The sequence below is a fragment of the Manis javanica genome, chromosome 6 (genome assembly GCF_040802235.1).
Source record: "Manis javanica isolate MJ-LG chromosome 6, MJ_LKY, whole genome shotgun sequence".
In the NCBI taxonomy this organism is placed as follows: Eukaryota; Metazoa; Chordata; class Mammalia; order Pholidota; family Manidae; genus Manis; species Manis javanica.
Genome location: NC_133161.1, coordinates 142948430 through 142973304, shown reverse-complemented (window position 1 = coordinate 142973304; position 24875 = coordinate 142948430). Strand labels below are relative to the sequence as shown.

The 24875-nt window shown below is 46.9% G+C and overlaps 1 protein-coding gene and 1 long non-coding RNA gene across 6 annotated transcripts in view; one reads left to right on the top strand and one right to left on the bottom strand.

Moving 5' to 3' along the window:
* TECTA (tectorin alpha) overlaps positions 1 to 24875 on the top strand; it is a 67667-nt gene that overhangs the window by 37387 nt on the left and 5405 nt on the right. Inside the window, exons 11-19 of the mRNA XM_017679642.3 lie at positions 977 to 1538; positions 8780 to 8979; positions 12552 to 12935; positions 14830 to 15116; positions 16737 to 17017; positions 19443 to 19553; positions 20746 to 20948; positions 21861 to 22024; positions 22459 to 22707. Of these exons, the coding sequence (XP_017535131.3) occupies positions 977 to 1538; positions 8780 to 8979; positions 12552 to 12935; positions 14830 to 15116; positions 16737 to 17017; positions 19443 to 19553; positions 20746 to 20948; positions 21861 to 22024; positions 22459 to 22707 (2441 nt within the window). The remainder of the gene's footprint in view (positions 1 to 976; positions 1539 to 8779; positions 8980 to 12551; positions 12936 to 14829; positions 15117 to 16736; positions 17018 to 19442; positions 19554 to 20745; positions 20949 to 21860; positions 22025 to 22458; positions 22708 to 24875) is intronic.
* LOC108409208 (uncharacterized) overlaps positions 1910 to 24875 on the bottom strand; it is a 94201-nt gene continuing 71235 nt past the window's right edge. For 2 of the 5 annotated variants that reach the window (XR_012132669.1, XR_001856163.3), the window contains one exon: positions 23393 to 24300. This is a non-coding gene — a long non-coding RNA (uncharacterized lncRNA). Of the gene's footprint in view, positions 2255 to 16880; positions 17016 to 17287; positions 17438 to 23392; positions 24301 to 24875 lie in introns of those variants that run through there. The other 3 variants (XR_005054302.2, XR_005054305.2, XR_005054304.2) reach the window with 3 other exon arrangements.

The following is a 24875-nucleotide window of genomic DNA, read 5'->3' as shown; positions in this document are numbered from 1 at the left end:
TCCCAGTGGCCACTAAGGTCCCCCATGCACTCAGCCAGCCAACGCCTATAGGTTCGACTCATCTGAATCAGAATGGGGCAAGGACAGCGCAGTTCTGGGGTTCTATGTTCAGGGATTGCCTCATCTTCTGAATTAAAAATATATGGGAGGGAGCGTGTGTCAAGGGTCCTCTCTGTGTGAGGCATTGTGCTGGGTGTCCAGGGGGCAGTGAGGGGAAGGTGAGTATGAAGATTGATGGAGTGGGGTTCCTGCCCTTGAGTGGCTCATAATGTCGTAGATGAGACAGACACATAGACAAGCAAGCGTGATACAAGGCAGGTGATGAGACGTGTTTCAAGTGCAGAGCATACACATACTAGATCCTGGCCAAAGGTGAAGAGAGTACAAGAGAATATAAACACCATGTGCTGGTTGTCCAGACAAGGGAGTGATTAATTCCGACCACAGGCTCAGGAAATGTTGCTTGAGAGAACAGGCACCATTCGAGGAGGATCTGGAGGAGGGGATGTTGGTGGGTGAAGAATGGCATCGTAGGCAGAGGGACCAGCAAAAGAAAGTCATTCTTCAGGAAAAAAACAAAAAACCTAAAGGAATTTATACATTGGGGCTTGCCTAAAATAAATTGACAGCAGAGTTAGAAATAGAAACACTGGAGTTCTAGATTTTGGTATTTCAGTCTAAACTTTAATTGAATTCTTCTTACCCTCTCATTACCTTGGAGAAAACAATTTGAACCCCTGGGGGAAATAATGCTATGTCAGCAGAAGGCACAGGAATAAGTAGGTATATTAGTGCACAAAGGATAGTCATTTAAGTCTGTTCAAATCCTACTAATAATAGTTGACTGACATAAACACCACTAAAGGCAAAGATTACCTTAAACATGCCTGCACCCCCCTCTGGGTCTGCCTCTCGGAAGAACCGGGAAATCTCCAGGCCAAGTGTGTGTCTCTGTTCCAATCCTCTTCTCTTACAGGTCAACAACGAACGGCTGTATCTGCCCCTGAAGTTGGGACAAGGGAAGATAAATATCTTCTCCTTTGGCTTCCACGTGGTGGTGGAAACTGATTTTGGCCTGAAGGTCGTGTATGACTGGAAGACCTACCTGTCCATCACGGTGCCTCGGAGCATGCGAAACAGCACGTACGGCCTGTGCGGCCGCTATAATGGCAACCCAGACGACGACCTGGAGATGCCCATGGGTGTGCCTGCATCCAGCGTCAACGAGTTTGGGCAGAGCTGGGTGAAGAGAGACACCTTCTGCCAGGTTGGCTGTGGGGACCGCTGCCCATCCTGTGCCAAGGTGGAAGGTCTGTCCAAGGTGCAGCAGCTGTGTGGCCTGATCCCCAGCGTGAATGCTGGCTTCACCAAGTGTCACAGCAAAGTCAACCCCACCTTCTTCTACAAGAACTGCCTGTTTGACTCTTGCATCGATGGGGGCACGGTGCAAACCGCCTGCAGCTGGCTGCAGAACTACGCCAGCACCTGCCAGACTCAGGGGATTGCGGTGACCGGCTGGAGGAATGACACGTCCTGCTGTGAGTCCCTCTGCTGTTTCTCCTTGTAGCTGGGTTAGTGTGGCCAAGCCAGTGTTCCAGCTCCGTAGCAGTCCGTGAAGCAAAGCCATCTAAGGGTATGCACTTTGGGATTGAGTTTGTTATCTGGCACAAGATGTGTAACCTCCCAGAGCCTTCATTGCCTTATTTGTAAAATGGGGTTAATAACACTTATTTCATGTGTTGCTCAGAGGATGAATTAAGGTAATGTACATAAAGCACAGAGCATCACACATAGCATCTGGACTCAACAAGGGCACAATTAAATTCCAACAAAGGACCAACAATAAGAACGAGTTAGTAGGACAGTTAGTTCTAGAACCTCATGGGCCCCTCGTGGTGGTGGGAATTGACATGCTCTCTCTAAGTGTGTTACTCTGATTCATGCATCTTAGGGATCAGTCTTTGCTCTTGTGAAACATGACAGAATGGTAAGAGCATTCGAAAAAAGAACTAGAGCCCCTGGGTTCCCGCCTCGCTCTGTGGGGCCTTGGAGCAAGTTGCTTTCCTCTCTGCTTCTTAGTTGCCCCTGGTAATCCTGGGGTCATGCTGCTACCTACTCCCTTTATGCCACAGGAACGTCAGGAGGCTGAAACTGGGTGCCTGACAGCCCAGCGCGCTCTCTGCCTGCTGAGTGGTGGTGTAGGTACTGGCTTTGCTCTGAGCCTTCTCTTGTTTATTCTCCTCGATGAACCAGTCTGTTGGGGAGAAACTGAGACTCAGAGGAGATTTGTAACTTGCCTGAGGTCATACAAAGTCATTGGCAAAGTTAGGGTTTGACCTTCTAAACCCAAAGCTCATGCTGTCAGCCCCTACGCTGTGCTGGAATGAGCTGCCTGCGTTTAGCACGTCACAGGAGGAACTGGGAGGAGAAATGACTGGGTCCTTGGTCAGCCTGCCCTGGTCTGTTTTCCCATCTCAGTCTCATTAGCTCCAGCAAATTTCTTTTAAACCCAACTGTACAAAAAGGCTACAGATTGATGCCAAATGCACAGAGCTCTAAATAAGTGGTACAGCGGGGATCCCAGAGAATAAACTTCCGTTCACTCTGGCAAAGGGAGATTGGGATGAAAAACCAGAAACTGATGTAGTTTAATGTCCGCACAGTTAGTTTACATTCCACATAATTGGATTCCTGTAGATTGTGGGGAGAGGGTGGGAGGAGGTGGGCAGCAGCAGGGGGAGATGCTAGAGCCATTTCATCCTGGGTCCGTTCCTGCGTGGGGATGGGGAGGATGCCAGTGGGAGTAATGATCCAGTCTGGTGACTTCAGTAAAGTTAAACCCCTTTTTAATGAAGTCACGGTCTGGATAAACCCCCAGAGCTCCTCTGGACTCCCTGGGGTCACAGGGGGTGAGAGAGCTTGCCTTTCTCTAAACCAGAAAACCAGGATCTAGACCAGGGACCTAGGAAGGGTGAGGTTGGGGAAACAGTCTTAGGGGGACACCTCCTGCCTCCTCTTGAGACCTAATACAGGGAGCTCTGTCTTTCCCTGTAGCCATGTCCAGGTGGCTGTGCGGCTCCCTGGGGTGGCAGGGATGGGGCTGGGGCATAGTGTAAGCCAAATGCCACTGCTGCCAATTGCAACAGGCAGGGAAATCATAGGGAAGCACTGCCTTCAGAGGGGCCAGTGTCAGGAACTCTTACCTTAAATCATGGGTTCCAATTTTTACCACTCATGGGAAAGAAAAGGAATTGAGTTACAAGCTCCTACATCCTTACCTCCAAGGGAGAAGGCCCCCAACCCTATGGAGCTTGGACCCAGAGGGGTAAAAATGGTGCACGGAGGCAGATGGGTTTTGGATGGGAGGATCTTCATAAGGATGTAAAGGCCATTCTCCTTGTCTTACTGCCAGTAGTTGACTTGTCCACCAGTAACCCTTTCCTCTCCCCTCCTCCAAGTTGTGCCCGGCCATGTGGGCTCCTGTCTCTATAGCAACGGGGCTCTATCCACAGGAGCCAAGGCAGAGTCTGTCCTGCCTCGCCCTTGGCCTTGGCCCCCACCCCTCCGTCAGCAAGGCCTGGGTGGGGCATCAGGGCCGTGGTCCCCATCGGAGGGGGGTTGACCGGACCTGACTGTGGCATTTCAGGGTGGGGGCAAAGATCCAAAAGACAGTGGCTGGTGAGATGGTGGTAATGACTGGCAAAAAGAAAAGCTAAAATGAGAGAAAAAAATTGCCCTTCAAAGAAGGTATGTGGGTGGGGATGGGGCGGGGGGGGGGGGGTTGGGCAGGCACAGCTGGAGGCAGCTAGTTTTGCAGTTTGAATTTCAGAAGCAGAGAAAAGCTGAGGGTCTCAAGCCTAAGTCCTAACTCAGCCATTCAGTCCGAGCGATCAGTGAACACAGAAAGCCTGCCTCGAGTATGGCTGCTAATAACTGTATCTGACGTGCCGCTAACCTCTGAGAAGCCAGGGCAGGTCTAATATTCTCCTGACTGCCTTCTGCTAGGAATTCATCCAGTTCCGCTCTCACATGCTGAAATAGAAGGAATGGTGTTTTCAGGAGAAAAAGAGTTAAACCAGAATTGTCAGTTAAACTTAACGCAGTGTTGGTAACAAGGTAGAATGCTGTGGTTTTTCAATGATATTGGCTGTTCCTATCGACGGGGTGATTTATTACTCAATTACCTTTTTTGTAAATGCATTGGAAAACTTCTCTATCCATCCTGAACAAATAGGGTTAGAGTGGGGAGGGGAGGTAGTTGTCTTAATTACTAACTCCTTTTTAAAATTCGTTCCACTAAGCCTATCATCGTTTTAGTCCCTTAATGGGGGGTTTAAATTAGGTACTAGATGGTGAGAGCACAGTAAGAGAAGAAAATAATAAATGCAGAGCGTTTTCTTAGCTCTGACCATGTGCCAGACACGATTCTAAGCGCAGTATGAGTGCCCGTGAGCTTATTCCTCCAGCAGCCCTGTAAAGCACTACTATTAGTGTTCCCATTTGCTAGAGAAGGAAACCGAAGCTCAGAGAAATTCGGTAACTGTCCCAAGGAAGGTGGCTCCAGAGACAATGCTCTCTCCACTGTGCGGTGCTGCCCCTCTGAGCCTGGTCAGACAGGCTGCTGGGGAGCGCCCCCACCCGGTGCTGCAGAGAATGTACGGCTCCATAGGGTCAGGTCTGGGGAGGTGTCTTCCTGCCTTAGTGGCCAACGTAAGAATTCAGTGTGATGGTGGCTCATAAACCATGCCACCCAGTGTCTGACACCTGGAAGTGGGCAAAGCTGACTATCACTTTTGCCAGCTTTTGCTACTTCAAAGTCCTGGGTCCAAAGTCTAATAATCAAGAGTTTTCCTACATATTTCTCTGCAGGTCCAAAAAATTCTTGTTGAATAATTTTTTTCTGAAGTTTCCTCCTCCTTCTCCTACTATTAATAGCAGGAGCCATCATTGATATACCAGGCTTTGTTCTAGAAGCTTTGCAGCATTGCAGCTCATTTTATCTTCACAACTACTCATGAGAGAGATATTATTATCCCCATTTTATAGATGAGGAAACAGAGGTTTAGAGAGGATACGTAATGTGCCCAAGGTGACACTGCCAGTTAGTGGCAAAGCCAGGGCTCAAACCAGGTCTGCCCAACTCCAAAGCCCTCGTCCCTTGTATTGTACCCATCACTTTGCGGGGGAATCCACGCATCCTGCCCACCAGGGGTGTAAAGGCAATCTGGCCCCTGGCCACAGCAAGACACACATTTGCGACCACAGTAGACATCCAGGTGTCAGCTGTCATTGCTCATAGCTCTCAGTACGGAATTCGGGAGGAGAAAATCAGTATTAGGAACTGCAGAGTTTGTTCTCAAGAATCAAATGTTTATTAATCACCTGCCATGTTCTCAGCACTGCTTTGGTGCCATGGACGAATCAGAAATATAAAATACAGAGTCTGTAGGCTAGCTAGGGAGACAGGACCAGCATATTTGGAATAACAATGGTGTCTCCAGATTGGTAGCATATCTTCCCGGATATTAAACTATACTGTAAAGCTTCAGTAATGAATGCAAGTTGATTCTGACATGTGAAGAGTAAAATCAGCCACGGGAAAATAAGAAAGTCCGGACATAGGTCCAAAATCTAAAGAGCAATTATTACTGTGTAAAGCTGGCATTTCAAATCACTGGGGAGAGTGTATGATTCAATAAATAGGAAAGGGACAAAGCACAATATAGCAGGGGAAAGAGCGAACTCCCCCCCTCCCTACTCGCTCCACTCCAAAATAAAACCCACACAGAACCAAGATTAAACAGAAACATTTTAAGTAATGAAAGTACTAGGAGGAAACAAAGGAGATTTTGTTTTGTTTTGTTTTCTGGTAATCCTGCAGTAGAGACTGACTTTCTAAGCAAAAGCTCCGAAGCCATTAAGAGAAAACCTGATAAATTGGACCACTTTGCAATTTTAAATCTCTACGTGGCAAAAAAACATAATCAAAACCACAATCAAACACAAACACAAAAAGCAAAGTCCAAAGACAAGTGATAAATATTTTGTAACACATGACAGATAAAAATCCATTTATAATTTATACTGTTTCATAAGAAAAAAATTCAACCACACAGAATGTTCAGAGGGCATGAAAAGGCAGGTCACCACAGTCATACAAATAGATTATAAACAAATGAAAAGATGATCAACTTCACAAAGAAGGCAAAGAAAATAAGGATATAGCATTTTTTCCTTTTTTTATTGTGGTAAAATACACATAACATAACATTTACTATCTTAACCATTTTTACGTGTGCAGTTCAGTGGTGTTAAGCACACTCACATTTCTGTGCAGCCACCACCAGCCTCCTTCTCCAGAATGCTTTTCATCTTGAAAAGCTGAGGCTGTACACCCACTAAACAAGACCTCTTCGCTTCCCTCTCGCCAAAGCCGCTGGCAACCACCGTTCTACTCCCTGTCGCTATGAACTTGACTACTTTAGATGTCTCATATAAGTAGATCCTTCCAGTATTTGTCCTTCTGTGGGCGGCTTATTTCACTTAGTATAATGTTAAGGCTTACTCACGCTGTAGTATATTGCAAGATTTCCTTCTTTGTAAGGCTGACTAGTCCATTGCACATATATGCCACATTTTGCTTATCTATTCATCCACTGATAAACCCTTGACCTGCTTCCATGTTTGAGCTATTGTAAATGAACATTGGTGTGTAACTACCTCTCCAAGACACTTCTTTCAAATCTTTAAGTATACATCCTGAAGAGGAATTGCAGATCACGTGACACTTCTATTTTTAATTTTTTGAGGAACTGCCGTACTGTTTTCCAGAGCAGCTGCACCATCTTACTTACATTCCCACCAACACTGCACAAGGCTTCCAGTTTCTCCACATCTTTACTAACACTTGTTATTTTCTGGTTGTTTTTTTAATACTAACCTAATGGGTATGAGGTAGTATTTCATCATAGGTTTGATTTGCATTTCCCTGATGATTAGTGATGTTGAGCATATTTTCATGTGCTTATTGGCCATTCACATATCTTCTTTGGAGAAATGTCTATTCAGGTTCTTTGCCCGTTTTTGAATCAGGATGGTTTTTTATTGAATTTTCAGTGTCTATATAAAGTCTCGATAGCAACCCCTTAATTATACAGCATTTAACCTTTCATACTCTCAAGAATTAGAAAGTTTGGTGATAAACAATCAGCAAGGGCATGGGAAAATAAAACTCTTCATAAAGCCATGGTAGGAGGATAAATTGCTTCTTTAGAGGGCAACTCCGTTGCAGCTATCAAAAATTAAAATGTCTGTACCCTTTAACCCAGTGATTTCACTTCCAGGAATTTATTGTACAGATTGCCTTATACTCACGAGGGCAAAGATATATGTACAAAGATGCTCGCTGCAGCAGCTTCGTAAACACATAAAATACACACCCCATATAGCCATGCAAAAACAGTAAAAGTCAAGGCTAAATGGGAGAAATAGTCACAAAAAGGCAACAAGCAGAAAAATATGCATATTATGCTCCCATTCATATAAAAAAATGGCAGGGAATGGAATACACACATGTATGTATGCATGCACAAACACCCACGTGCATGCACACACACACACAGGAGCTTGTTTATGCATAGAAAATTTTTGGATGATTCAGCTATAATTTGTAATCTTTTAGTGGCACTTGTGTGGTTCGCATTTTCTACATGCAGGTATCTTTTAGATGAAATGTTTTTAAAAATATAGTATAAAGTGGTATTGATTACAAGAATCTATGCATGTGATAAAATCCATATACCTGTGCACCAAAAAAGTCAGTTTTTACCATTAGGTAATTTAAAAAGTAAAATATTCCTTCCATATATGCTGTATATGGCAGAGCGAAGTCCGCATATAGATGTTGTGCTTTTCATATGCCCTGATTAAAATAATAGCTTCTACAAAACTTTAAAGCAAACCTGTCTTTAATGATTGACTAGTACATACTGAACTCTTATGAGTTAAGCACTATTCTAGGCACACAGGCTTGCTTAAGCCCTCCCCCAAAGTAGGTGCTGTGTCTGCATTTTCCAGGTCAGGGTGAGGCCCAGAGAGGCCAAGGAACTGGCTCCAGAATCCTGCAGCCCATGCTCTTCACCAGGACCCTGACCGCCTTCCATAAAAGTGTCTGCATGTGTCTGAAATCTGCAGGACACAGTCTAAAACACACACACACACACACAAACACACACACACAGAGTGCACATTTGCTTTCTCAGAAATCAAGGGGCTCAAGCTCCTACTGTTTATAAACTACTGGCTTAGCAAAAGATTCTATGGGAAGTTCTGGGGTGAAGGTGTAAGAGGGGTGTAAGCTTTATGAATAAGGTGGGACTCCCCTGGGACTTGAAGAGTGGGGAACTCAGGCAGGCTGAGAGGCTGAAGGAGGCACACCTGCATAAAGGAGGCCAGTGTGAGTGAGCAAGTGTGGGACACCCCAGAGGCCATCAAGGGGGAGCACCACTGAAGTCAAGATATGGGTTGGGAAGTGGGGTGCAGGGAACAGGTTATAGAGGACCTCAAACGACAAGGCTGAGGAGAGGACACAAATAATGCGAGGAAAGTCCAGTTACCTCATCTGCCCTGGCCCGGCTCTCAGCAGCCCTACAGCGGACAGGGGCTCCCCAGGGCAGAGAGGTGGTCCCGAGGAAATGGGGCCCAGCTCTCTCCCGCCAGGCGCCATCTCCGCGAGGCCGGGGAGCATCCTCACAGTCTGTGCCTGCGTCTTCTGTTCCAGCTGTCACCTGCCCTCCCAACAGCCATTACGAGAGCTGCGTGAGCGTGTGCCAGCCCCGCTGCGCGGCCATCCGCCTGAAGAGCGACTGCAACCACTACTGCGTGGAGGGCTGTCAGTGCGACGCCGGCTACGTCCTCAACGGCAAGAGCTGCATCCTGCCCCACAGCTGCGGCTGCTACTCGGACGGCAAATACTACGAGGTAGGGGCGCCCAGGCCTGCTGTTGCCCTGGCCAGTCTCGGGATTTCTCTCCAGAGGCTGGCACAGTTGGCCCATCTTTCCACGTCACTGTGGAGATGGAGGGGCTGCTTCGCAGGGAGTGGACGGGGCAGCTCAGCTGAGAGCCGGCCTTGCTCATGAGTACGGGGTTTGGAAACGCCCTGGGCCTCCCGGGCCCCCTTCTCGGCCCTGGCCAGGCTGTGGGCGCTCTCCTCCCCTCCTGTCCAGCATGGTCTTTCTCTAGGCCCTGATTTCCTCTCCTGTGAATCTTAGTTTGAACGCTGAGGTGGCTGTAGTTTGGACATATGGTGGCTGTGACTCTAACATTTGTAGCTGCCTTGGCTAAGGCATTTTTTAACTAGAAAATATGGAGCTGGTGGCTGGGAGGAATGGCCTTCCCTCTTTGGGCTATTGAAGCGCCATGAAGGCTGCCATCTTCTCAGGTCCATTTGTCACTCTCGTGCTGTCCCTGAGAGCTCTGTGTGGGCTGCTTAATGCTGTGCCCCCACGTCCCACCCCCGCTTCTCTCTCCATGGGGCTCAAACAGGGAGCCAGTGAAGATGGCCTTTGTAAGCACCCCGCCGTAAAACATATTAGCCTCACTAAGTCATTTACTCTGTGTACTTTGTAGTCTTTCTTTGTGTGCAAAAATACTAAGCTCGCGAAGTCTTGCCGGGAGAAGGTGTTCAGCCCATGGCTCCATGTCAAGCTCAGTCTCTGTTTAAAGGACATGAAAACCTTACATTGGTGAGTAGGAAGTCACCAAGGGCAAATACCGAGTGTCTGCTCTCTGCAGATCACCGTGCTAGGGGACTTACTGGGGATGATAAAGCATGTTTTCTGCCTTAAAGAGCTTAAAAAAATCTGTGTAAAAGATAGAAAAGAAATACACTTTAAAGAACAAGAGAACAATTACAAAATAACATATCAGCAAGGGAAAACCATACCCTATAGAACTAATCAATTTCAAAGGAAAAAGAATAGCAGCATTTAAAATAAATTTCATTGAAATGTCTGAACTGGGAAAAAAACTAGGCCAAAAATAACTAATGTCTCCTTTTTGTGAAGATGCATCCACTTGTTCAGGAGCAACAAAGTTGACTTTACTTTGAGACTAAATAAAAGAAACCTCATGTGAAAGTTACCCTCAATTTCATTTTCAGGGGGAAATTTGCTTAAATGTTACATTAGGAAGACTGGGGCAAAGGAGAGTAAAATAGTAGGATTAACCAAAGAAGACTTCTTGGGAGAGTGGGTTTTGGAGTTAGCGCTTAGAAATGGTGATTATTCAGAAGGAAACGGCAGAACATTTGGGAGAAAATAGTAATACGATTCAGCTTTCTCACAATCTCAGAGAAGAGGGAACAAGGCTCACAATGGGAAAAAGCACCCTTCCAATCTGTGCTGCTCGGGCCGGAGACTTACTGGGATGTATCCACCTGTCAAGTGCGTCATGCGCCCCCATCAGCAGGGTCCTGAGCGTCTGTGGCATAATGGATGAGGCTTGGGTTTGATCCTCACTGGGCCACTACTGGTGGCGTGACACTGAACAAGCTGTGTCACGCGCTGAGCTTCAGTTGCCCCATGTGTGACATGTGACTAATGAAACCAAGTTGGCACCGTTGGTGTATATATCATCCACACCCTTGCCTAGTACCTGGCACCTAGTAGTTCACTGATTGGCAGCTGCTATTGTTTTTGTTGTAATTCTCTTGAGAAGCATTTTGTAAATAAAAAGTCCAGGCGTGTTAGTGGAATGGTGCATATAAAGCTCTTGAAACTGTCAGGAAAGGCGCGGTACAGCTCTAGGCAGCTATTAGTACAATAATATTATCCGATTTTCATCAGAAAGCCAGTGGATTTCGACAACAGCTTATACGTGGGAAGTAACAGACTCACGGAACAAATAATCCACATCTACTTGCCACAGTTCAAATTTACAACAAGTTTCTTTAGGAATAAAGGGCACACATCTAGCTAGCCATTACCACGTAGAGTGATCACGCATCTGTCACTGTCAGGTCTAATCAAGGTGAAGAAAGCAGCACAGGGCGCAGTCACTCTGCTGTGACGCTAGGTTCATGATCAAGTCCTCCCGTGGGATGAGTTATTCACCCTTTATCATATCCACCTACATCAGGTTATTTTTCTCTCTCCACCCATGTAAAGTCTGACTTCTTATCAGAGAGAGGCCAGGCCATCTACTCAATTATTTTGCTAATCTGATAAAAGGAATGGAGTCAATTTGTGAGGCTGCTGGCACCCACAGTATCTTACAGGTCTGGAGGGAGGGAAGATTTGGGGCCCAGAACGACTTCACTTTGAGCAGGAAAGAATCAGCAGTGGTATCTTGAAGTACACTGGATTGAGGACACTTTCCTGGAAGTACTCGCCCTCTATTTACCTCTGAATCTAGTCATAGCTGTGTTTGATAGCCAGGATTTTGATAAATCTCCAGTTAAAAAATGAAACAGTGACCATCAGAAGCAGAAAACATCTTCCCCGGATGTCACTGTCTGGCCAGTCAGATGAGTGCCCGTGTCTCCATGACACAGGCTACCTGTCTGGATCACACCTGATGTGAACAGTCATGACCAATTCCCACATTTCCTGAAATTCTTAGTCTAGAACAAGTTTGAGATCAAGAGCACAAACTCCACCAACAGAATTGTGTCTAGAGATTTTAATAGCTGCCCCGGGTGAGGATGAACTGTGTTCTAAGTATTTTATAATTTTATATAATTCCTTATCATCTGACAGACCATGAATGATGTAATAACAGCAGCTACTATTGATTGAGTGCCGATTCTAGGCCAGGATATGTGCTTTCCACATCTTATTTAATTTAATCTTCACAACTGCTCTGCAAGCCATCATTATTTTCCCCAACTTTGCTGTGAGCAAAGTGACACTCTTGGGGGTTAATAGTGCTCCTAGAGACGGCACATGTCCAGGGGCAGGCCCAGCTGGCCCGATCCCAAAGCTTGCCGGCCAGGGAACCTCACTGTTCTCTGGGTCTCCCACTTTGGGGCACAGAAATGGAGGAAATTGAAACGGATTAGCTACGAGGTGCTTAGAGGTAAATCAGAAGCAGGCTAGATAGGAGGGAAACGTTTAGGATAGTGAGTATTGTGAAATGCTGAAATGGTTCATCATATGAGTTGGTTTTCATTTTCTTTTAACCTATTTAAGATCTGAAGGACTCGTTTTATCATTCTCTAGTGAATTTAAATTTCATCCTTTAAGTGGAGCCCGTACTTGTTCAAGTAATTTTCTCCCAAAGTGTTTTTCCTCTTCACCTAGTTCTTCTAACAGCTGCACATTCACGTTGGCTGTGATTCCCCGGTTCTTGATTGAAGCCATCAAAGACCAAATTGCATATTGGGTGGCGTCCGAGTTCCAGGGAACTGAGGTAACATTGCAGTTGAGGCAGCCTCTCTGCTGCAAAGTCAGGGCGCATTAAAGGTAACCTAGAAAAGGGCCCTGATGGACTGGGCCTCGGGTCCCCAGCCTGACCCGGCCAAAACCTAACGCCAGGGGCGCCTCTCTTCCAGCCCAAGCAGCTGTTCTGGAACAGCGACTGCACACGGCGCTGCCGCTGTTTCCGGCGCAACCTGATCCAGTGCGACCCGCGCCAGTGCAAGTCGGACGAGGAGTGCGCGCTGCGCAGTGGGGTGCGCGGCTGCTTCAGCACCAGGACCTCCTACTGCCTGGCGGCCGGGAGCGGCGTCTTCCGCACCTTCGACGGCGCCTTCCTCCGCTTCCCGGCCAACTGCGCCTTCGTGCTCTCCACCATCTGCCAGAAACTGCCCACCATCTCCTTCCAGCTCATCATCAACTTTGACAGGTGGTCCTCCCCCAACCTCACCGTCATCTCGCCCGTCTACTTCTACATCAACGAAGAGCAGATTCTCATCAGCGACCGCAACACTGTCAAGGTGACGAGCCCACAGTTGATGCTTAGGAAAGCTGCCCCGCAGCAAGGGCTGGCCGGGGGGCATTGTGCTTTCCCCAGGTAACCGACTTTGAGTCTATCAGGTGTGGCTGCATCTGTGCCCTACACGGATGAGCAGCTGTCACAGAATGAAGTATAAAGATTCTGCACGTGTAAGGAGAGGCCCCATTCAGTCCCCTCCCCCAGGCCCTGCAGGAAGGCTGTAATGCCCCAGGCTTGTAATGACCACATGAGGGCTCATAGAGATTCAGATGATAAAGTGGTAGGTAAGCCCTTTTTTACTCTGGATTAATTAACAAAAAGCATCTTGTTTGTTTTTAAGAGCCTTTAACATTATTCTTGGCTCTTCCTACCTGTACCAACCCATTTTTTTCATCTCTGCCATCCTTTCTGGAAGCTGAGAGGAGGCAACTGTTTGCCTATGAAACAACTACCTCAATAAAAGCCAGGTGGAGCACACCCCACTATCCGAGGGCCCCATCGCCTCATACCGAATGAAAGCAATGGGGGATTTCTTTTAGGCTGGCCCTTCCTTAGGCCAGCTACCTGGTTCCTTGTGAATCTTAGGCCTGTATACAAATAAATGTGAGTCTCCAACCGCACCCCCGTAACTTATAGGGCTCTCCCCGCTGGGTTCTTCCCACCCCTTCCATTTAAGAAGATAATCTGCTCTGATGAACTAGACAGTGACCCCAGTCTTTAGCTAAGCCAGGCTGCTCACAGGAGGTAGACGTGAAAGGGGTGAGCAGTGCCCAGTACTAGGATCATAGCTCGGGAGGGACAGGCAGAAAGCCGGGGCGTGAACATTAACATTTATTGGCCTGGAATGTTGCTCTGTGTATTCTGCTTTCCACCACTGGCTCAGATAATTATGCACTGATTGTATCTTTATTTGAAGGGCCATCAAATAGTTTTGTGTCCAGTGTTACACAAAAGATGGGTGGTATTTTGCAAGCTTAAAAGGAAGAGTCTGGATTTGAATACTAGTTTTTAACTTCAGTGAAAGCTGGCACTGGTTTTGACACTCAAATTCCTCTTGCAAATTGGCCCATGCAGACACAACTGCACGGTTCAGAATTCAGGAGCTAGAATCTGAAAATGACCACCAGAGAGAGCAAAGCTGACACTGTTGAATAAAATACCCCACACTAGCCTAATAGTAAAGAGTTGTATTTTCTAAAAAGGCTTCTGCTTTCTTTAGGAAACTAAAGTTACTAATAACCTGGAGAAAAAAACTCAATTTACTTTGTAAATACAAGAAAAGCATGTTATGTTCTATCCTAAGGCTAAGAAAAGAAACTGTTATAAAGCAGGAAAATGGCAAATGCAGAAATACTGTGCCTGTATGACCTCTGGGGGGAACCTCCAGTTTGAACATTATAACAAGAAAACAGTCAACGTGGTGGTGATCCCCAGATTCATCTTAACTGTGTGGGACTCTCCTTAATGCAGGATCAGGAGTTCATTTTCAGGAATTGCTTTATGCTGGGAAAGTTTTATACAAAACTCCAGTCATTTGTTGTGTGTTATACTTTTATAATGCTTTCTTATCTCTCTGCATCTGTATTTTGCTCCTTTTGAGGGAACTGTGGACAGTAAAATGAGTGAGTCCCCTTAAACTCTAGGGCAGGGGTCAGCAAAGTATGGGATTCGGGCGATCCACTTGCTCTCTGTTTTTGTACATAAAGCGTTATTGGAATAGAGCCTTGTTCATTTAGGTACTTACTGTCTATGGCTACTTTTGTGCCATGGGGGCAGAGCTGAGTAGCAACTGAAATCCTATGGCTGGCAAAACCGAAAGCATCTACGCCGGCTCTTTACAGTGACAGTTTGCCAATGCCTATTCTAAGGGTGACATACTTTTTTTCCCCCAATAGGTGAATGGTACCCAGGTGAATGTTCCATTTATAACCGGGTTGGCAACCAAAATCTACAGCCGTGAGGGGTTCCTGGTGATTGACACCAGCCCTGACATCCAGATACACTACAACGGTTTCAATGTCATCAAAATCAGCATCGGTGAGAGGCTGCAGAACAAAGTGTGTGGCCTCTGCGGCAACTTCAATGGGGACCTAACCGATGATTACGTGACTTTACGGGGGAAGCCGGTGGCGAGCAGCATGGTGCTGGCCCAGAGCTGGAAAACCAACGGCATGCAGAAGAGGTGAGAGTTCTAGCCACTAGCTTGGTGCCCCACGTCTGCCCGCGTCTATGACAGGTTTTAATGAGTTGGAAACTTGCCGCACCATCATCCGCCCCCTCCTACAAAGAGTAGCGCCAAAGGTCTTCGGATTTTCATGATACCAATAGGCACATCAGAGGCCTCAGGGATTTCTTGAATGGTACAGGAAGGAATCCTATCATTCTCAGATGAAAGGATTCTAACTTTTCATGTCACCCAGCCCCCAGCTGCACAGAAGAGTATGTGCCAGACTGGAACACCAAGGTCTTGGCCAGCTGCCCACCCCGGAGCCGGGCACCCCAGCAGGGGTGGGGTCAGGAGCTGACTGAGAGGAGGAAGGGCCGCCCCTTGCTCTCCAGTGCTGGTCTCACTGGGCGCTCATGGCGCCCATCAAAGGCTCAGGCATGCTTATGCAGGCGGAAGTTGGTGGGAATCAGGAAAACCTTTTTAAGAACAGAAGTCACCAAGATTGTCATCAGACCTGTCTCTTGCCAACTGAGACAGAATGAGCTGAGCAGATTACCCCAAAGGCGTGTCATCTAGATCCCTCTGAGCTGCTGAATCTTGGTAATACCTTTCTGGGTCAATGCACAGACTTCTCTTTCCTGTACGATGGCTCCATCCCCTTGCGCTCTGGCAAGCCGAACAGCAGCTGATACCCGGCTGGGGAAGTAGCTCAGGTGTAAGCTGAATAATCTACCGTAAATGACACTATCCTGTGGATCAGGGCGCCAGGAGCTGGAAAGCACCTCGGGCGATATCCAGGCCCAGCTCTCCTTCTCTAGGTGAAATGGAAGCGAGAGCAGAACGGTTCCCAGACAGGGCCCTGTAAGCAGCAAAGCTGGGACTAGATTCCAGAGTCCCTAATTTGATGCTTTCTCTAAAATGTAACTTATTGACACAGTTATATGTCACAGGTAAAAAAATGACAACTTTGGACATTTGAGCCCCTCTGGGGGCAAAGTTCATTTCCTCCCGAGGAATCGGGATTTCCGTTCCCTCCCTCCCTCCTTACCTCTCTCCCTCCCTCATTCCCTCCCTTCCCTCCTTCCTTCCCTCCTTCCTCTTTCCCTTTCCTCCTTTACACACTATTTCAGGTGGACACCAATTTTCTGGCAAAGGTTTTGCTTTTTTCTCTGATAACTATACTGAAACTGGTTTAGAAGGCTTCTGGACTTCCTTTCATATCTTTAATTTACCAACTATCATCATTTATTATTTTTAATTAATAACAACAGTAACTGTCATTATTAGATTGCTTTGGTTATATCAGTACCTATAAATGGTCACCGTATCGATTACGTCAGTCAGGCACAGGCAAGGCTCATTACTGTCACATCCATACCTGCCTTTAGGCCGACACTTTGGCTCCCCATCCATTACTCTTTTTTACCTTCACTTATCCCAGTGATATTAACCGTAGAAATTCCTGTTTCACGTAGATGGATAGATTGAGACCGGCAGGACTTGCTTTCAGGAGGTCGCATAGCCAGTGAGTGCTGAGTCAGCACACCGCACTCATTGCTGGGTCCGCGGACGAGGTGACAGACGTGGCCGATGGCTGTTTGTGTCACTTGGCCTGACCAGCCTTCTCGCCCGCAGCTGCAACGAGCTGCAGTTCTCCCAGTACGCAGCCACGTGCGATAATGTGCGCATCCAGAAGATGCAGGGCGACGGCTACTGCATGAAGCTCACAGACATGAAGGGCTTCTTCCAGCCCTGCTACGGGCTTCTCGACCCCCTGCCCTTCTACGAGTCCTGCTACCTGGACGGCTGCTACAACCACAGGAAGTTCCAGCTGTGCGGCTCCCTGGCCGCCTACGGGGAGTCCTGCCGCTCCTTTGGGGTCCTCAGCACCGAGTGGATCGAGAAGGAGAATTGCTGTAAGAGAATTATTTTATTTCTGCAGATTCTTTTCTGAGTCAAAGAACAGCCCTGCTGGTGGCACCACTTCATCTAAGGCTGGCCAGCCTCCAGCTCTACCTGGAGATCTGCTTCCCGGTGGGGAGTGGAGGGTTGGGCGCGCCAGCCGAGATCCCACGAGGGCGAGGGCAGCCTCACCCACCCGTAGGTGCTGTCCAACTGCGGAATCTGAACACCCGCTTGGGAAGATGAGCTCCGCTCGGCCGCAGGAGCCCAAGTTAGTGACTTACAAGGTAGAGGGATGCAGTGTGGGGCTCCTGTTTGAGTTCCGTCGCGAACTCAGCTCTTCACCAGCTCCTTTAATGGGTCAGAGCCCCGTCAGAAGGGGAGGGCGTGTGGCAAGCGGCACGTTGAGTTAGAATGGAGCTGGTTCTGTCTGCCTGGGTTGAAAGGAAGCTGAGGTTGGATTTTAAAGGGGATTATTCATATATTAAGTTAGCTGATAAAATAAAGATCTATGGATTCTTGTATATTTTTTTCTGTAGTAAGAACATTATTTTGATGTATACATCCATCCATTAGTCTATTTGTTCATTTTCTTACCATGTTAATCAAATAGTTGGAGCAAATATGTATGTAAACACGTGTAAGTTTGTCATATACATATGGGTGTCCATATACATAGATGGGCACTCTGTCTCATTAATGCAGTCTGGTCTGTGGCCAACAGAATGTACACACAAGCCTGACACACACCACCACCCTGGGGTGCATACAGGCACCACCGTGACAACCAGCCCATTCCAAGATGTTATGCATGTCGGTAAATTAGCACACTAGACCTGACCCAGTGTGGGACTGCGCTTAATGCAGAACCTAAAAGCAATGTAGTTAATTAAAATATGGGCTCAGTGATTTCAGAAACTCCTAATAAGCAAATTACTTGTCTCTGTTGGAAATGAACAGAAATGTTTTATCTGATAACTTTATAATTTTACCGTTTACTGTTAATAAGCAATACTATAAATAATTTTAAAATAAAGTGTTGAACCTTAAAAATTGTGAGGAATTTCTAAAGTATCAGTTTTTGGTTTTAACCTCCAAACTTCCCTCAGTATAAGGCCATGGCTTATTTGCCAACTGGCAGATGGGACATCATATTTGTAAGTCAGGTGTTTCTCCTTCTGGGCTGTAACCTCTACACATCCAGTTATTCTCTTGGGTTGTTTTCATACTGTGTCAATCAACCATAAGATTCACTGAGCAGCTGCTCTGTCCTTAGTACTGTGTTAGGTCCTGAACTCACTTGGAAATGAAAGGGTCTTTATAAAAAAGGCGGCCTTTAAAAAATAAGTGTATTTAAATAATGCCGATAGCTTTCCTTTAATCGCCTTTCTTGGAATGAGGACAGGGCGATGTGAGCCATCCCTGTGCGCCCATCTCTTACCCTTAGTTACTTAGCAGACGGGCATGGCAGCTGGGGCAGGAGAGGCGCCTGGAGTTAGGGGACAGCTCAGGGTTCTGTTTCATTTTTAAACTTTGATCCTCAGACTGGGATCAAACAGTTTCTAACACTCACCATCATATACCATGATGAGTAGGAGCATTAAGTCTGGATAGGGGGACAGATTCTTTACATAAAGAAGTGAGTGTCAAAATTAGTGGCTTTCAAAATGAGGTGTTGAAGATTTTGCGGGTGGTCTGTGGACTCATGTGCTTTGGAAATATTGTTTATAATGGGATGATGATGACATTTCACATACACATGTATTTTACTTGTAGTTTTACCCTTTTTGGCAAAACGGTTCTATTAATCTGTCAGTGCTGGTGAGTGTGTGTTGGTTTGGGTTGGTCTATTTTTAGTCATCAGTTTTAAGTATATAAAATTAAGTAGAAGTTTATGGGGAAGGTGGCCCATAAATCAAAAAAAGACTAAGAAGCTGTGGTTTAAGGGACCTCTCTGGGACCTTATTGGCCCTACAATTTTCATTTTTGACAAATGTTTATTCAGCGGGAACTATGAGGTGCTGGGAATATAGAGATAAAATGGTTTGAGGTCTTTATATAAATATAGGTACAAATGCATATAGTCCAATATTCTTAAGCACAGTAACCAGGGTCCATCTCGGCAGTTAAGAGCACCGTGCATCCCATCCCCAGCACTTATTACCTGGGTGGGACCTCAGGCAAGTTTCAGCTGTGAAGTGTGGATATACAGTATTACCTCGTAGAGTACTTGTCAGGATGGGTGGAGATTGTGGAACCAAAGAAGGAAGCCCAGTGCGGAGCCCTGCTAGTGACATCATTTTCTGGTCAGTGACCCTGTCTGTTCACTTGCGGCTACCGTCTGACCACTGCTCATTCCATTAAAGTGTCGAGTCTGGAGCGTCACCACATGTCACTGTGTGTGGATGGGAAAATCAAGTTGTTTGTTTTCCTTTTTAGCAGGAGTGGTTGAAGACCCCTGTGTGGGGGTGGACTGTCCCAACAGAACCTGCGAGCTGGAGAACGGAGGAGAGCTCTGCGGCTGCATCGAGCCGCCCCCCTACGGCAACAGTGAGTGACGCCTGCCCCTTCCAATGGGAGAGGCCTGGCCGCTGCGCAGGAAAGGTCCAGGGTTGGAGCCCCTGCATGTCACACCAGCGAAGAAAAAAAACCCAAGTAGCAGAGCTTTCATGAGCATTTAAACAGAACAGAGAAGCAATCTGAGCTTCAAAGTAGGCTAATGTTCATTTCCTCATAGCTACATCCTTTTCTTCAATAAATGACAACACATAAATTTGTACATCAATAGAATCAGCCAGTTCCATGTGAGGCATGATCCACATCAGAGAGAGCCAAATTGATCTTTCAGACTCACAGGGAAGTAAGATGGTTTGATGAAAACGTGAAAGAATCAGGAGGAGAATGCTGGCACTTTAAAGGCAGATTTATCCAGCCCAGGGCCTTTCAGTCAGTCCTGAAGAGACAGCTGAAGCGTTTGGAGCAAACAGCAAGCAAATCAGGCCCCCAGGTCCCATTCCTAACGGCAGCCGCCTTATGGCAGGAGTGGCCTTGTCCCCCAGCCGAGCACCCCCCTGCTGTCAGCCTGGAGTGGGGCTGCTCCGCCTCCCAGCTCCACGCCCTGGCCCGAGCCGCCCACCTCGGAAGGCACATGCTGAACGTCACACCGTCAGAGAGGGGGGGCCCGATGGACTGAAGGCTCCACGGGAGGGGGCGGCACGGCTTGTTCCAGGGCTTGGCCTAAGCACGTGAAAATGTTTCTCTCCGTTTCTATAGTGCCTCTTAGCCTCTGTTTATGTACCCACATAAAATGTCAGGGCGTCACAGTGTCAAAAAGCAAGACTCCTAGTGTTTGCGTGGGAATCAGCCGGGGCGCTGGGCTGGCCCTGCTCTCACCTGGGGGCGTGTCCTTTAGCCAAGCCGCAAGAGCAGTGCGTGGCTCATGGGAAAGGGCTTCCACCAGAGTCAGTGGGGTGGGGGGAAGCCTGGGTTTATGCAGAACAGACAAAAGATGCTTTGTTAGCATTTTCATTTTTTAAAAAAGGCTCAGTGATACCCCGTTTATTACTTTGAATGAATTCATATACTCATTTGGTTTGATCAATGCTTAATTAGAAAAGCCACAGGCTCTTGTGCAGAGATCCTTGTCCTCTTCTAAAGGAACCGGTACTGGGATGCCCCACCCTCACCCTGCAGCCAGACCCACTCCCACTGACTTGCCTTTCATAATAACTGTCCCCCACAGACTCCCATGACATTATTGACGCAGAGGTGACCTGTAAGGCGGCCCAGATGGAAGTGTCCGTCTCTAAGTGCAAACTCTTCCAGCTCGGCTTTGAGAGGGAGGGTGTGAGGATCAATGACAGACAGTGCTCCGGCGTCGAGGGGGAAGATTTTATCTCCTTTCAGATCAACAACACCAAAGGGAACTGTGGCAACATTGTGCAGGTGAGAAACGGGGTTGAAAGAACGCCTGGCAGACGTAGTGACAGCTCCGGGTGTTTGCACCTTGATTGTCTTTAAAGCCAACTTACAGCAGTCTACTTAGAAATACCCTCCTTAGAAAACAGCAAAGGGCAGGTGTGAAATGAAATACATCGGGGAGAATAAGCATTTGGTGCTAAGTGGCTGATTGAACTACAAGAGCTCGATAAGCGACCGGCTTCTTCCCTTGCTGTGCGCTGTCTGCTCTCATCCTTTGCCCTGCACAGGGGCAGTTTTCCTTACCTCTCTCATCTTCCATTCTTATTCCAGGTCAACACAGCTGTGTTCAGCTATTCCGGGGGCCAGGGTGTCCCACCATCATTTAACAGCTGGCTGCGGAAATACATCAATGTCCCAACTTTTAGTGTCAGATTATCCATGTATAGGTTGGCGGAGCATCCGCTGTCTTTCTGTGATAACTGTGTTCATTAACACGTTTATCAGGGAGTGACAGGAGTAAGGTGGAACTTCTCTTTGTTCATTTTGGTACTTGTGGGCATGTCTGATAAAAGACTCGGTGGAGCCGAGATTTTGGGTTAAGAGTTGGAAAAGAAGACTTCTATTACTTGTGATGGTAACCCTTCATGCTGTCCCCAGCTTGGGTTCCCACAGATAACGGGCAACTGGCTGCAGCTAGAATCCAGCGGTGCATGAAATCTCCTCGCTGAGCTTCCAAGGTTGTCAGGCGGAAGGGCACTAGCGACGTCTACCGTCATACCTGTTTCAGTGAATGCCGCGGCTGGCGCCATACTGACCGACAGGGGCCTTTGGGTGTCTGTGGAATGAAACCATTTCTCCGCTTTCAGGGCTGTGGGTTTGAAATGCAAGGCACATACTCCCAGATTTAATGATTTCTGACCTCCCTTTGCTCTGCAGTCCAATAGCACTCATATCGTCTATAAAAACACAATCTGGATTGAAAGTGCCAACAACACCGGCAATGTCATCACCAGGGACCGGACGATCAGTGTGGAATTTTCCTGTGCTTATGAGCTGGATCTCAAGATCTCCTTAGACTCTGTGGTGAAGCCTATGCTAAGGTGAAGAGCCTCAGGGCTGTGCGCATAGCTTTGTCTTTTCCTTGGCAGTGAAGGTTGGCATGCCCAAAATCGCTAGCAATTGTCTTTGAAGCACTACGGGAAAAATAATTCACATTTCCTGAACCTAAATGCCTTAGATCTGCACTGGTCCACAGAACCTTCTAGAATGATTGAAATGTTCTTTAGCTACGCTATACAATACAGTAGCTGTCTGTGGCTGCTGAGCACACGCCATGTGGTCGGAGATGCCAAAGAACTGGATTTTAAATTAAATTTTATTTGAATTGTTACATAGCTAGCAGGTGCCGTATTGCAAGCAACCTCAGGCTTTGCTATTCACTTTGCCTTCCCCCTGCATTTTCAGCTTGAAAAACGGTAGGTAGAGTGAAGATAATTGTTTGGGCTTCCCGACCTCATGATTGTTTCCCTTTCAGTGTCATTAATCTGACAGTTCCAACCCAAGAAGGCAGCTTCATCACCAAGATGGCACTGTACAAAAACGCCTCCTACAAACACCCGTACCGCCAGGGTGAAGTGGTGTTGACGACGCGCGATGTGCTGTACGTAGGGGTCTTTGTGGTGGGAGCCGATGCCACGCACTTGATCCTCACGCTGAACAAATGCTATGCCACCCCCTCCCGCGACAGCAATGATAAACTCCGATACTTCATCATTGAAGGCGGGTAAGGAGCCTTTCATTAGGGGACAGTCTGGTATATTAATCGACATCAATTTTTAGAGAAGGGAATGGGGACTCCTGGCGGTTGAATACCTACAGGGCCAGCATTTTGCACCCATGATGGATATAATTCTCATGACACCCTAGGAGGTAGATGTTGTAAGCCTCAATTCAATGATGAGAAGGCTGGGGCCTAGGGAGAGTGCACAACCAGCTTGAAGTCACAGAGATTTGGAGGAGGATCCCCACCATGTGGCATCAGCTACAAGATGCTTTGTTCTTGTGGAATCAAAGGGGAGATTCTGCCCTGCCTGCTTTGCATTTCAGTTTGAGAGAAATGTGGATCATCTGCAACTGAAAGACTGTGATAAGAGTCATGAAAGCTTGGTGAACACGACATCTGTCAAAATTTAAAAAGAATTAGAATAATAGCCTATGAAATCAGTGAGTTTCTTTCTGTCAAAATTTAAAAAGAATTAGAATAATAGCCTATGAAATCAGTGAGTTTCTTTTTACTCACCACAATATACTCAGCACCTAGTATATTTCCTGACCAACAGGTGGTCATGTAACAGAATTTACTGAAGGAATGAATGCATGAATGAAAAAGAAGAAAACAGTATAGAACAAACAACAATAATGATGATTATCTTTAAAAAACAAAACAAAACACTTATGTCAAGCGACAATACTTTTTAACAGCTTTATTGCACATGTAATTTAATGCAATAAAATGTACTTGCTTCAAATATAAAATTTAATGATTTCCACTCAGTGATGGAGTGCAGTCATCACCATAACCTAATCTTGGAGCATTCCCATCACCCTGATACAGTAATTCTTAAAGCAGATGTCTGTATTGATCAAACTTCTATTAGAAGTGGTAGAGACTGGTTCAATCAGGCTTATGCAAAAATAAGGCATTTCAGGGCTACGGAACCAAATCACAGGAGCGGGTGTGGCTTTAGGGATGACTGGATCCAGGCAGCCAAATGCTGTCAAGACTGCACCTCATTTGCCCTGTCCCTTGCCTCTCTGTGTCTGTCTTAGTGACCTTGTTAGACTGGCATTCCTGGACTCCCATCCTCATAGCACTGCAAACACCAAGAAGCTGGGATTCCTCCTAACCCCCTTCGGGGAATGCCTGGGAAGGAACATGATGACCTTCCTTGGATCACTCGCCTCTCCTTTCTTTGGAGGGGATGTGATGTTAAATTGTCTGGTGTTGGGAGGACAAACTTCTCCTTGACCATCTTAGGGTCCCTGGCTGGGTGTGAAATAGATCAATAGGAGAAAAGCATATGGAGTTATTCAAAAGTTTTACTTATATTAAACTTACATTTACTTGTATGACACGGAATCCTTCATAAGGAAATGAGGGAGACCCAAAGAAATGGTTTGGCCTGAGTATTCTCTGCTGGGTCTGATGATGAACGGACGGCCATGGAGAAGTGTGACTCACCGAAGAGCACGAGGCGGTTGCAGCAAACAGGGAAACTAGCGAGGCCTGTGTGTTCGGATTGTTGTCTTTGAAGATAAGGGTGCTGCTTTCTTCTAGGCATGGAGGGCACCTCTCACTCACAGGAGGGTTTCATGACTGTGAAAAGAGTCAGGGGAAGGTCAGCGTGACCTTCCTGCTCCTGCCAATCTCTCACACTCCTTAACCTTAAAATATTCAGTATGCCAGCTGCCACGTTTCGGGGTAGTGTGTCCTGAGCGCGTCACTGGCCTGAGTCAGCATCCAGCCCCACGGTGGTCAGAGTGCTGTGGACACCATAATTGGCTTTAAGACTGGGTGGGGGCAAGGAATGGTTCCCCAAAAGAAGAAGGGTATGGTTCATGGTAGACAAACACATCCACTATGTTGCTGACGAAACAGGTTCAGAGAGGTCAGGTACTCAGCTCACCCAAGGCCTCCCAACTAGCAGGGCACAGAGGAAGAATCTGTCTGGGTATCGAAACACACCAGCTCCCCAACTGGCTCTGGGGGTTGCTGAGACATATTGTGGAGTTTTCAGCAAAGCGCTCAGTAAGGCACTTGTCTTTCTGAACTGGTATTTAGCCTCCTCAGAGGCAAAGGGAAGGACTTGGTGACTTCGCATACGGTAGGCCTATGTGCTCAGTTAAGGACACAGTTCTCCTTTCTCCTATGTCTTCCCTCCCCCACCACAG